We start from the raw sequence: 14668 nt of genomic DNA, 5'->3' as shown, positions 1-14668 counted from the left end.
AGATCTAGTAAAGCACATGGTGTCATTGGAGAAGCAATAAGCACTTTCCCATACGTTTGCATTCATTCACTCTTAACTTTGTAGAGGCAGATGACCTTGCTCTTTGTTTCAGTTCTGTAATTTGGCCTTCTCATCCTACGTTTTACAAGGGGTGTAATTGAGTTTTAGAGAATTGAGTGACTTCAGCTAGTAAAAGAAATGAATTTCTAAGAGATGGCACCATAGTTGAATTTGGGTAATAAAATAAACGTAGGTAAACAGTCTGAATGGAGAAAATTCTCAAATTGTGAATTACATAGTTTAAATATTTTCTTCTTGGTTTTTGCACAGAGATTGATAGCTTTATAAAGTATGGTTATATATCTCTACTATCAATCATACTGAAATTTCTAATTAATTTGGTAAACTAACAGATTTCTTAAATTGCCTTCCAGTAACAATAAATATGCATTTTAAAAAGACTTTTTCAATCTTTTCAGAATTCTCTTGTGTGTATAGTTCATTTATAAATAGGTATCTATGTTAAATTTCATAGAGGATGGTGAATTTTGGTTAAAAAGAGAAGTAAATTGGCTCAAATTTTCTATAGCAGTAGTGGAAATATCTAATAGTCTGAGGCAGAGCTAAAATAAAGGAATGGTTTATTTCCTTTATTCACTGTGGTCTTTGTAATTCCATGTAGTCTTTAAAGTAACTCTGCTTGGAGCACCTGGCTGACTCCTTTGGTAGAGCATGTGACTCTTACTCTCGGGGTTGTGAGTTCAAGCCCCATGCTGGGTGTAGAGAGTACTTAAAAAATAAAAAAAATAAAAAATCTTAAAAAAATAAAATTAATAAATCTGCTTGACTTGAAAGATGTAATGATTTCATCTAGTGTGAGTAGCTTAATAGTAGTAAAATCAGATTGTTTATATGTCATTCAGTATAGTTTTCCTTTAATTGAAAGATAGACTTATTAATACATTTCGTATAGATGCAGAAAAATGATAAGAGTACTAAAACTGGGATGGAACGTTATTTATTTATGTCCAAAGTGAGTTCTTTAGTAGAGTTGGTACATTACATTTTAGGATTTGTTATTTTTTATTTGATCCCCTCTGCCACTTTTAAATATTTTGCAGCCAAGGGTCGCTTGGGCAAAGAAAAAGTAAAAACAGAAATGGAATGCTGCCCCCCCCCACTTTTTTGTAAAGCAGCATTGTGCATAAAAATACTGACATTGATAACTACAAAGAGTTTTGAAGTACTGGTTATGGATAGTTTTGCTGAAATTCAAGTGGAAGAAGACAAACTAAACAGGTTTCCACCACCAATTCAAAATGAAACGTTTTTCATTTTGGCGGAACATTTTCTTGCTGGTGCTTTCCCCACTTTCCTTTTAGGCTGTAGTTGAAGTCTGTTGGTATTTGTTGTTGACAATTCATGTTACTATTTCACAAGATCTTACGCCATGTGTGTCCCCCTCTCAATAATGTTTCGCTTCTCACTTTTCAGTTTTGCTGTTGGTGGAAAACCTAGCAGCTTGTTTTCCAACATACCATTTAAATTATGTGTGAAAAAAACTTTTTTTGTGTTCGTAAATAGCTGCTTTCGATTAGTATGTCTTACTTAACACATTCAACAGACAGACCATAAACTATGAATTTTGTTTTTAGTGCACACGTGTGATGTGGACACCACCTCTCCGCGAAAGCTTCTCCTATCCGTTCCTTGTACTTCAGATGTTGCTTGTGACTCACATTCTCAGGTAACTTTGACTTCTCCTTAGGTCTAATTTGTTTGTTTTGCATTGAATAACTTAAGCTAGAATTTTTTAAGCTTCCATAATAAAAACAGTCAACAGAATGAAATAATTAAGACGATGCCATGCTAGGTTGAATCCATGGTTATTTTAAGTGTATACCTTCAAAATATTCAGCACCAAAGACATTTTCTTCAGCTGCCTTCCAGTCTTCTCCCTTTTTCCTTAGTTGCTCGAGGAGCAGCAAATCTGCTTTCACTCTTGCCATCTCCTCTTTCCCAAGTCACTTTCTGCTGCCACCACGGCTTCCCAAAAGTAGGCAGAGAAGGGGAAAGACTGATGGCAGTAGAGTGTAACCTGTAAGATACAGTCCTTCAGAGGAAAGAACAGTTCGTAGAATAATTGTGGCCAGGTACATTCACGCGTGTAATTCTTCCTGTATGTGTTTAGCATCCCCTAGAATCAGACAGTAAGCGTAAAAAGAAAAGCGTAAAAAGATACACTTACTAGGAGAATTCCTGCTGGAAGTTCAGGATTGGATTGGGCTTTCTCACGTTCATCTGGCCTTCAGCTAGAGACCTCACAGAGATTCACGCACCATAAGAACACTTCTCTCTCCTTTGTGTCGGTGAATATTGAGTTTGGATGGATGTTGCCTTGATTCAGAGGGTAAAAATTAAACAAAATGGGGACTGCGAAAAAAATAGAACAAAGCCTGACGAAACTCTGAAGATGACTCAGACTAAGAACTCCCTTCGACGATCGGCAGAATGTAGGAGAAGCTGGTTGAAATCTGTTACACCAAAACCGTTTGGACGATCCATTTCCACCTGTGACAACCTCAGCAGGACTAGAGCCATTATGTGGCCTTGTCCCTTAGGTAGACAGGACCCTCTCTGAATGTGGGATGTATTCACTCCATTAAAAATTACGGGTTTGTAGCTAATAAATTGATTTCATAGCTCACAAAAAGGTTACCTGGATTTTAAAAGTACTTGATATAGGGACATGATATAAAGAGTTGGATTAGAAGAGCAGAGAGGGATGTCCTCGGAAACGGGATGCTTAAGGAAGTAAAGAAAGGCGTTTTGTGGCGGTGCTCATTGCCCCAGGTAGGTTTATCCTGAGGAGGATCTCTTTAAGGTGTATACTGCATTGTGTTAGCATATACACTTCACTTTGCGCAGATGTTAGACATGTTGGGGGCTTCTCGTTGGCTCACTGATTTAGGAGAAAAGTACTTCTCAAAACTAGCACGAAAGATAAAATTGCCTCACCTTCCTGAAGGTCCCCTAAATTACAAGTCAGGAAAGTGAAGCCTCTAAGGGTGCTCCACAGTGGCCCCTTGCCTTTCCTGCCTCTTCTCTTCTCTTCTCTTCTCTTGGTCCTCCCTGGGCAGGACCCAACTTTTATCCCACACCCTCCACAGATTTTCCCTCTGCTCAGCCCATATTCGGAATTCAATTTATCTGCAGAATACTTGCCACTTAGTATATGCTACTTTTTTATACACATCTTCTGACTCTCCAAATGAAGCTATTGGGATGGAGCATTAAATATGTTCGATTATAAATTCGCCAAAATACAGTTTGAAAAAATTCAACGGATATACTGACCCAACTGCCCTTTCTCTCTGGCAAGCTTTGTTTTGTTCATGGAAAGGTGTTGGAATTGAGTGTCAGGGAGTATAATTTCTAACCCATATGTTCATTTCATGTCTGGTTTATGTTATAACCAGATTATGTAAAGGGATACTAATTTGCAGCATTTCGGGGCCGTGCTAGAATATCTCGTGGTTAAACTTACTCATATTTATTTTATCTTCCCAAGGGCTACAAAACTTTATAGAGGAAGCCTGATTGCACTCTGCATTTCCAATGTATTTTTCATGCTTCCGTGGCAGTTTGCTCAGTTCGTGCTTCTTACTCAGGTACGGTGCTTACAGTTTTAAATGGAATTAAGCTCAGTGTGTTTGATTATGTGTACTCGTGTAAAATTATAGAACTGAGATATTACATGATTCTAAGTCCTAAAATGTTTTTTAGTTAATACTTTTAAAGAAAGTTCAAGATAGGGAAATATGTAACATTTATGTATTAGTGAGTGCTCCTTATTGACTTACTAGTGGAGTGCCTTTATTGAACTCAAACTGAAGAGCCTACTCATATTTGTTATTCGGTGTTGCTAGTGTGCTAAAAAGAGGACCAGTGCTAAAACTTTAAGTATTTCTCTTAAATAAATGTACTTCTTTTATGAATAACGCTGTACATTCTTACCCAGAGCATAAATGCACGCAGGATAACATAGGACAGAGAGCTAAACAGTTCTTATTTATAGAGCTCCCCCACCAATCTATAATTTATCATTTTTCTGTGCATTCTTGCCCCCTTCTCCCTTCAAATAGAAGTATATGAAGCAAGGTGAAGGTGCTTGCTGAGAGAGGGAGTGAATTGTGGGTGGTCTCTCCCTATGCTGCTCCCCGCCCCCAGCTACTTCTGCTCCCTCATTGTGCTTGCCATCTTCCTATTCATATAAAGCAGATTAAGAGTTGCTTTGTAATCTTGGAAATGTCTTGCTTGAGATATGAAGTAAGACCTGGGTTTGATTCCTAACTCTGTCCACTAGCCGCTTGACTTAGACAAACTGCTTAACTTTGCTTAGTTTCAGTTTTCTCCGTTGTGAGATAGAGAAAATGAAAGAACCTACTTTATTGGGTTAGGATCAGATGAGGGAATGTATATTAGACTTAATACATTGCTGGTACTTAGCAAGAAGCCAGTTAGGTCAGCTGCTTTTATCATTATTTTTTAAAAAGAGGCTCTATTTGTACTTCATTCTTTCTTTGATCTTACCTTTTAGGCTCCCTTGTTTCCTTTAGCTTGGTGACATTTTAAATGTGTCTGCTTAAATATGTCCCTGAGAGACACTGCTTAAGAGTCTACCCTTGTAGGCCTGCTGCGTATTGCTTGGCTCTGGGGTGGAAAGGGAGAGTTCCCGTTGCTTCCAGCTAGGGGAGTTGTTATTTTTTTTGGGGGGGGGGGTGAGTGGGGGAAGGCGTTGCACGGAGTGAGGGGCTTATGTTGAATAATGAGGCACACTTCCTCCCAGTTACCATGTCATATTAGTCTCATCCTTAGGCAATGCAGTGTTCCCCTTGGGTAAATCCCTGGTAAAGGGAAATCTTGTTTTTCTTGCTAATGAGAAAATTTGTTGTAGATCATTTTGGAGATAAATAACTTGATGAATGAAATTTTAAGTTCTGTGTTTAAGCATTCAGCCACTTTACAGCTCATTTGTACCATGTTTGTGTGGTAGGGGAAGCATGGAATTTAATCTGAGTTGCTTTCTCCATGAAGAAGGGTGGAGAGTCATTGTTTGACCGAGTAACTGTATTTTATGAAGAGGTACATTGTTATCATTTAATCAATTAATTCATCTAAATAACTCCAGTACTCTTTGAATTCTTGGTAAATATATATGCAGGTTTCTTCAAAACTGTGAAGAAAGTTAAAAGTAGTGAAAATTATCCTTCTAATTTGAAATTTGATAAATTTGATTATAACAAGTACTTGAATATTTATATGAAAGAGAACACTAATGGAGATTCTTGTAAAGAGTGACTAATAAGCAGAACTTAATGCATTTTTACACACACACTCATTACATGATTACTTTTGAATTCAATGTACCTTTCCCAATTATGTATTAATTATCATACATTATAATTAAATTTTTATATTTTTTGATTGGGCAAGGCACTTTGTAATTGTACATGTTGACAGTAGAGTCACCCTGACATTATAATGAGTATTGTGTTGAATAATCCACAAAGTAGAAAATTTACATGGTTATGTAAGACAGCTGTGTATGGAAGGAAAAACATCAATATTTGCTATATTTATATATTGACCATATTCAATAGTAAATTGGCAGGTAAGAGAGAAACTAAAGAATTTCCTTTTAATATAAATACAAATCAAAGTGAGAAGAAACAAAAAATAATCTTTTTTTTCATTCTTATAGTTATTCATTATGTATGTAATTTTTATTTATAATTTAACTTCTTCTTAAATTTCAGATTGCATCATTATTTGCAGTATATGTTGTGGGATACATTGATGTGTGCAAATTACGGAAGATCATTTATATACACATGGTAATGGTTTAAATTTTTTGTTTTTCGATTTACTTTGACCTTAAACTCCTTGTTACTATTTGTTATACACATGGTTGAAACTCATAATAGGATTCCATAACTAAAAAAAGTGTCATTCAAATATTGTGATATAATTAACAGACCATGTTTTAAAATAGGCCACCCAGAAAATGTTAATTTGGGTCATGTTATCTGGTTTGAGATTGTGCCTGACTTGCTACAAGTAAAAGAGAGAATTCGTGAGAGAGAAACATAGAATGGTGTATTATCCAGGAGCCTTGTGTTAAAATGAAGTGGAATGTTCATTTCTGAGCACCAACTATCCAGGCATGTGGGTTGTACCTGAGACTAGAACTACACAGATCCCAGCATCCATGTTAATCACATTCTGGGAGAATGGGGAATGCGAGAGCACAGAGGGTAAATAATGAACACAGTAAATGGACAAAGTATATAGTATTAGAAGGTGACACAGGACTGTAGAAAAAAAGAAAAGAACAAATCAAGGTACCTCAGGGCGATCAGGAGTGCCAGTCTTTTTTTTTTTTAATTTAATTTAATTTTTAATATAATTTATTGTCAAATTGGCTTACATACAACACCCAGTGCTCATCCCAACAAGTGCCCTCCTCGATGCCCATCACCCATTTTCCCCTCTCCCCTACCCACCCCCCCCATCCACCCTCAGTTTGTTCTCTGTATTTAAGAGTCTCTTATGGTTTGCCTCCCTCCCTCTCTGTAAATATTTTTTTTTTCCCTTCCCTTCCCTCATGGTATTCTATTAAGTTTCTCAAGGTCCACATATGAGTAAAAACATATGATATCTGTCCTTCTCTGACTGACTTATTTCACTCAGCATAATACCTTCCAGTTCCATCCACATTGCTGCAAATGGCCAGATTTCATTCTTTCTCATTGTCAAGTAGTATTCCATTGTATATATAAACCACATCTTCTTTATCCATTCATCAGTTGATGGACATTTAGGCTCTTTCCGTAATTTGGCTATTGTTGAAAGTGTTGCTATAAACATTGGGGTACAAGTGCCCCTATGCATCAGCACTCCTGTATCCCTTGGGTAAATTCCTAGTAGTGCTATTGCTGGGTCATAGGGTAGTTCTCTATTTTTAATTTTTTCAGGAGTGCCAGTCTTAGGTGGTGGGAGATTAAGATATCAAGTAAGTAGTTAGGGCAGGTCTTTAGGGAGAAGAGGAGAGGAAAGCAAAGATTGGAAGGAGAGGGAGTTAGCTAAGTAGATGTCATGGAACAGTTAGAACAAAGGTCCTAAGGCGCTGGATGGTTTATTTTGATGAATGTTTATTCTTCAAGAGTATCTGTCATTGTCACTAATTTTTAAAATTTAATGTTTTCTTTTCCCTATAATTTTGATGTTATTATAATATGCCATTATTGTTTTTTATTCTCTATAAAAGGACATTATAATATATAGGGAAGTTTTGAGTACAGTTGTAAAATTAACAAGCATGAGCCCATCCTCTAACTGAAAAATAGAACCGTCATTACTTGGAAATCCTTGTGTGCCCTAGATACATCCCCCTCACTTCTCCTAGGGATAATCAGTCTCCTGACTTGTTAAATTATAACTAACTTGCTTTTCTTGGTGACTTTACCTTTTATGTATTCCTGAATAATATATCCCTTTTTATTATAGGTTAGTATTGTTTTTAAGGTTTGTAAAAATGGTATCTGTTTATGAGACTTACATTTTTACTTAGGTTTCTGAGATTTTGATGTTACTGGAGTTCAGACATTTTCTTTGCTTTGCACTTTCCATTGTATAAACAAAGCACAATTTATTTACCCATTTTCTTGTTGAAAGACATTTAGGTTTTTTCCTCTTCTTTTTTCTTTTATGAATAATGCTGCATATTGTCACATGTACCTCCTGAGGCATATATATTAAGAATTTCTCTAGGGTATTTACCTAACAGTAGAACTCCTGGGTGGTAAATTATATACATGTTCAGCTTTTTAATTTAATCCTGTATTGTTTTTCAAAAATGATTAGACTACCTCAAACAGTAATGGATAATATATAGCTCATATTATTGTACATCCTTTTTTTATTTTGTCTTTCGGGTGAGTATAAAATGGTATCTTATGGCCTTAATTTTCATTTTCCCTGATTGTCAATAAAGCCAAAGATCTTTTCGTGTGTTTATGGGCCCTTTGTGCTTCCTTTTTTGTGACGTTCCTATTCAAATCTCTTACCACTTTCTCTCTTATGTCCAAGAGAAAATGGCATCTGTTTTATTCACTGCAGTATAATCCACCATTTTCATTATTTATTTTTATGCTTTTATGCTTAACTTGTTCCTGATTTGGCCAGCTACGTAAAGCTGGCTTCTTTGTCTTTCTAACATGTCCTCAAGCTTTGAGCACCTCTTAAAAGAAATTAATAAAAGCTAAGTTTCATCAAATGCTTTTCTAAAGTGTCTGTCTAGATGATCCTGTGTATATTTCCCTCTAATATGTTACTGTGGTAAATTATATTAATTCATATTATACAGCAAGAAACCTTGCTTTTATGGACTAAATACAATTTTTATATATTACTGGATTCATTTTGCTCTTCATGAATTTTTTAAATCTCTTTTTTTATCTCTTTTTAAATCTCTTCATGAATGGGATTAGACAGTAATTATCCTTTTGTTACACTTGACTTTTTTCCCCCCAAACTGTTTGATATCGTTTTTTGGTTTTTTTTGTTTTTTGTTTTTTGTTTTTACATTGCAGCAAAAATCAGAATAATTGTGTAGGGACACATGGGTGGCTCAGTCGGTTACATGTCCAACTCTTGATTTCCATTCAGGTCATGATCTCAAGTTCGTGGGATCGAGCCCTATGTCTGTCTCTCCTCTGACAGGGTGGAGCCTGCTTGGGATTCTTTCTCTGACCCTCCCCTGCTCGCTTAGTCTCTCTCTCTCTCAAAATAAATAAACGTTTAAAAAAAAATAATTAGCATTTAGAGTTGGTCAGTCACATGGTCACACAGGTGACTATGGGTAAGGTGTTTGACTCAATTACAGTTAAAAAGTACTAACATTACTCAGGTTTATTTGTAGTAGAACCTGTCTTGGGTGAATGGTATATGGTTTATGATGTGACTTACTAACTACGGAACTAGTTTCTTACTGTGAAATACCTTCTTTCGTTATCACTTTACAACTTCCTAAATCCCTATAGTTACATAAAGGAAAATAAATAATTATTTCCAAACAGAAATTTTTTCCATGTTTTTATTGTGGTAAAATATACATAATGTAACACTCACTATCTTAATCTTTTTAAGTGTACCCATCAATGGTATTAAGTATATTCACATTGTTATGCACCCATTACCACCATCTCTCAAACTCTTTTCATCTTTTGAGATAGAATCTCTATACCCATTAAACAATAATTACCTATTCCCCTTCTTCCCCTCCAGCTCCTGGAAACCCCCATTCTGCTTTCTATGTCTATGATTTTAACTGTGCCAGTTATTTTTTTCTTAATGTGTTATTTTACTTAGCATGATGTGTTCAAGATCCATCCATGTTGATGCAAATGGAAGGATTTCCTTTTTTTATGGATGAATAATTTTTGCATTGTGTATGTGTGTGTGTGTGTGTGTGTGTGTGTGTGTGTGTGTGTACGCACACACATCACAATTTCAATATCTATTCATTGATGCAAACTTAGGTTATTTCCATGTCTTGGCTCTTATGAATAAGGCTGCAGTGAATATGGGAGTACAGATACCTCTTTGAGATCCTGTTTTCATTTTCTTTCTTTGGGATTGCTGGATCATATGGTAGTTCTGCTTTTAATTTCCTAAGAAACCTCCATACTATCTTCCATAGTGGCTGTACCAATTTACATTCCCACCAACAGAAAACAAGGGTTCCTTTTTTCCACATCCTCTTCAACACTTATCTCTTGTCTTTTTTATAATAGTCATTCTAACAGGTATAACGTGATGTTCATTGTGGTTTTGTTTTGCATTTACCTAATGATTAGTGATGTTGAGCAACTTTTATATCTGTGGGCCATTTGTATGTTTTCCTTAGAAAAATGTCTGTTCAGGTCTTCTGCCCATATTTAATCAGATTATGTGGGCTTTTGGGTTTCTTTGACTATTGAGTTGTAAAAACTTATATATTTTGAATATTAACTCCGCTAGATGGTTTGCAAATATTTTCTCTCATTCTGTAAGTTGCTTCTTCATATTGTTGATCATTTCTTTTGCTATGCAGAAACTTTTTAGGTTGATACAGTTTCGCTTGTTTATTTTGCTTTTGTTGCCTATGCTTTTGAACTTGTGCAGGACTGTTTGTGTCTCGATGGGTAGCTGCTGTTGAGGTAAGAGCTGAAATGGACTCAAATTAACTCAATTTCCCATTGAAGAGTTCTCCTGGAAGTTGTAACTCTTAATAGACTCCCGAGTTCCAGAACAGTTCCATCAGACAGATTTGGCCAGTGCAGTTGTTATTTAGGTGAGCAGACCTGCTATTCTCCCAGAATGCTCCAGCCACACTTGATGGTTTTTTATACCAGATTTATTCTAGCCCCATAGAATTTAATTGTAAGTTGTCTCTACCTTTTCTTTCTGTGGTAGATTTTGTTTAGGATTGGAAGGAATATTCCCTGAAAGTTTGGTGATATTGCCTATTAAACTATATGGACCTGTTGTTTTCTTTGTGGACAGATTTTAAGTTACTCATCTAACTTGTTTCATGATAATAAGATGGTTTAGATTTCTTTCTTGAATAGTTTTTTATAACTTTTGCATTGCTAGGAATTGCCCCATATCATCTAAGTTTTACACTTCACTAACGTAATGGGGCATCTGGGTAGCTCAGTCCGTTAAGCGTCCTACTCTTGGTTTCAGCTCAGGTCATGATCTCATGGTTCATGGGGGCTCCTGCGTCAGCACGGAGCCTGCTTGGAATTCTTTCTGTCCCTCTCTCTCTGCTCCTTCCCTGCTTGCACTCGCTTGTGTGCTTTCTCTCTCTCAAAATAAATAAACTTAAAAAAAAAGTTCACTAACATAAGTCATTCACAGTGTTATCTTATTTTTTTAACCTACTAAAAATACAGATACTCAAAAAAATACAAATACTAAATAATTTGTAATAATCTCTATTCTGCACCTTTTAAGTTCTTAATTTTGTTTTTTCAAATTTTCAAATTTTTTCCCTCAAATTTGAATTCACTGATGTTTTTGAGCAATGAGTTGTTTGTCAAACATTTCCTGGGTTCTAAGGATAGAGCAGTGAAAAAACAATAAAAAGAAAGAAACCCTTCCCTTCTAGAGCTGGTATTCTAAATTTTTTTTTTTTTAATTTTTATTTATTTTTGAGAGAGAGAGAGACAGAGCGTGAGCAGGGGAGGGGCAGAGAAAGGGAGACACAGAATCCGAAACAGGTTCCAGGCTCTGAGCTGTCAGCCCAGAGCCTGATGCGGGGCTTGAACTCACAAGCCATGAGATCATGACCTGAGCCAAAGTCGGATGCTTAACCGACAGAGCCACCCAGGCACCCCTGGACCTTGTATTCTAGAGTACAAAGAAAGCAAATATGTAAGATAAATAGTATGTTAATTCCAAAGGTATTAGGGAAAGAAAGCAGATAAAAAATGTGCTGAGTGTGTACTGGAGGTCAGAATTGAAAAGGGTGCAAAGATAAGGCCTCACTGAGAAGGTTACATAGAGATAGCTGAGGGAGTGGAGGTAGCGTCTGTTAGGTTAAGAGAGACAGCGGGTACCAAAGCTCTGAGATGGGGGTGTCCCCGGTATGTTTCTGCATGTCCAAGATGTGGCTGGATTAGAGTGAGATGGGAAAGGTAATGTGAAATGAGGTTCCAGGTGTTAGTGGGGCAGGCCCTAGAAGTTCCGTAGGTGTTTGTAAGGCCTTTGGCTTTCCCTTAAAGTGACAATCAAAGCTTTTGGAGGGTTTGAGCAGGGAAGTGACCAGACTGGCTGCTGAGGTGGGAATGGATCGCAAATGTCTCTGCAGACCTTTAGGACCTCCTTTTTTAATACTGCCTTAATTTTTTTCTTGAATACCCTTGACATGGCTTTACCTGATTGTTGGTTATGAATCTGTTTATTCAAAGTGATGTTATTCTGCTAATTTTTGCCACAATTGATTGGGAAAGTTTAGAATTAGTCTTAAATTTTAGCACTTATGGGAAAAAGGTATTGTCATAAAATTTTGAGAATTTGGCTCCTTACCCATTTAGTAAGTGTATGTGAATAATGTACCATGAAAAGTTAAGTTCGTTCCAGGAATGTGAGAAAGGTTTGACATTAGAAATTATATCAATATAATTTATTACATCAATATATTTTTAGAAGATCAACAATATGATCATTTCCTGTGATGCTATAAAGGTATTTAATAAAAGTCAATATCTATTTCTTATTTTAAGATCGTAATCAATTGAAAATAGATGGAAATTTCATTGAAATTTAAAAACATTTTTTAATGTTTATTTATTCAGAGGGAGACAGAGCATGAGCAGGGGAGGGGTGGAGAGAGAGGGAGACAGAATCCGAAGCAGGCTCCAGGCTCTGAGCTGTCAGCACAGAGCCCAACACGGGGCTCGAACTCACAAACCGCGAGATCATGACCTGAGCCAAAGTCGGTCGCTCAACCAACTGAGCCACCCAGGTGCCCCTTCATTGAAATTTTAAATATATACATATACTTCAAAAGCTAGTAGCATCACACAAAATGATGCATCAATAGAACTATTCCCATTAATGCCAGAAGCTTGACAGATAATGCCTATTGTTACTTTTATTACTTAATTTTGTTGAAAGAATATCAAACAATACAATTGATTAAAAAATAAGACTTTCAAAAATAAAGGGAAGACAAAGAAATATTATTTGCAGGTGATATGATTTTGAATACCTAAAAAACCCAAAGTTAATAAACTACTACTAGAAATAATAAAAGATTATATTCATTTCTGTATATTTACCATAATTTTTTTATGCAGTCAGAAAACATGATGAAAAAATATTCCTGATAGAATAGCAACAGAAATAATATACTTTGAAGTAAACTTAATATGCTGGATCTACATGAAGAAAATTTTATGTTCTGCTAATGAATAAGTATAGGAACACTTAGAGAAATGGAAGCAATGTGGTATTTTTGGATCTAAAGATTCAACAGTTGACAGATTATAGCTATAAATATGTGATATATTATTGAATAAAACAGTTCTAATAAAAATGTCAGTTTTGAAACTTAAGCTGATTCTAAACTTCAGATAGAAATTCATATATATGGCTCAAAAAGAAAACTTCTAGAAGAAAACATGGATTATTTTATTTTTAAAGCTTTTCTGATAATGGAAGACCTAAAGGAAATGAATGATAAATTTGATGATCATAAAAATTTGGAAAACAATCATAATACAGAAATGACACAAAGATAAAAATGAACTGGGAAAAATATTTACAGTATGTTTGTTTGATAAGGAGAGATTTTTTTCATAATGTATAAAGAGAGCTCTTAAAGAAAATAACTGAAACCCAGTAGAAAAATGGGCAGTAGGAATAAGCAATTCAGACACACAGTAACAAAAACAACAAATAGAAGAAAAGAAGGTGCATCTACCCAGTATTAAAAGAATGGAAAAGTGAAATAATGAGGCAACATTTTTCTTATATTAGCTTGTCAAACAGGGGCATCTGGGTGTCTCCATCGGTTGACCGTCTGACTCTTGATTTCGGCTCAGGTCATGATCTCCTGGTTCGTGAGTTTGAGCCCCGAGTTGGGCTCTGCACTGACAGCACGGAGACTGCTTGGGATTCTCTGTCTCCTTCTCTGCCTTTCCCCAGCTTGCATGCACACTCTCTGTCTCTGTCTCTGAATAAATAAACAACAACAACAACAAAAAGATCATTCTCTCTAAATAACTTAAAAACTTAAAAAAAAAAAAAGGTTGTCAAACATTTAAAAGAATTGGCAGGAGTGTGTATCAGCAGGAGCTCTCATATTCCATTGATGGAGGGTAAATTGGTACAATATTTTTTATGGCAATAAAAATGAAATAATTTATCTCACGAGTGTTGGACATGTATATAAGATATACACTTAAGGATGCTTATCATAGCGGTGTTTGCAACAGGAAAAGCAAAATAGCAGCAAAATAAAACTGGAAGGTACTTACCTGTTCAGCAGTAGTCATAGGACTGTTCAGTAAATTATGGAACCACTTTAGAGTGGTGTACTTTTTTCAGTTATTCAATGGAATGAATTAGATTGGTTTGGATTCATGGAAAGCTCTCGGAAACAAAGTCAGAGTAAAGCAAGCAGTAGCATAGCTTATGGGCCAAGTTTCCATTTGTGGTTTTTAAAAAATACAAACTGGAATTTGTACATGTGACTATGTGGAAGGATGCACAGGAAACTGTTGATGGTGGCGATCTTTTGGGTTTTGAAGTGTGGGATAGAACATGAGCTGCTTTCATTGTCTGTTCTCTTGTGAATGGTTTGAATTTCATCATGGGCATGTGCAATTTTAAGAATAAAAATCAGTGTTTTTTATGTGCATTAATTGTATTTTTCTTGGATTTTTCCAGATTTCTCTTGCACTTTGTTTTGTTTTGATGTTTGGAAACTCAATGTTATTAACTTCTTATTATGCTTCCTCTTTGGTAATTATTTGGGTAAGTGCCTCTTAAGTATATGGCTGTTTTTGAAACTAATGACTGACCAGTTTTTTTAACCACTGGCTTGGGATTCATG

At 35.8% G+C, this 14668-nt stretch overlaps 1 protein-coding gene across 3 annotated transcripts in view; it reads left to right on the top strand.

Annotated features, from left to right (window-relative positions):
• DPY19L1 (dpy-19 like C-mannosyltransferase 1) overlaps window positions 1-14668 on the top strand; it is a 97895-nt gene that overhangs the window by 51329 nt on the left and 31898 nt on the right. For all 3 annotated transcript variants that reach the window (XM_047849285.1, XM_047849284.1, XM_047849283.1), the window contains exons 8-11: window positions 1656-1747; window positions 3572-3671; window positions 5820-5897; window positions 14503-14589. In XM_047849285.1, the coding sequence (XP_047705241.1) occupies window positions 1656-1747; window positions 3572-3671; window positions 5820-5897; window positions 14503-14589 (357 nt within the window). The remainder of the gene's footprint in view (window positions 1-1655; window positions 1748-3571; window positions 3672-5819; window positions 5898-14502; window positions 14590-14668) is intronic.

This window comes from Prionailurus viverrinus, chromosome A2 (assembly GCF_022837055.1).
Source record: "Prionailurus viverrinus isolate Anna chromosome A2, UM_Priviv_1.0, whole genome shotgun sequence".
NCBI classification, from domain to species: domain Eukaryota; kingdom Metazoa; phylum Chordata; class Mammalia; order Carnivora; family Felidae; genus Prionailurus; species Prionailurus viverrinus.
This window is presented reverse-complemented; position numbering and strand designations above follow the sequence as displayed.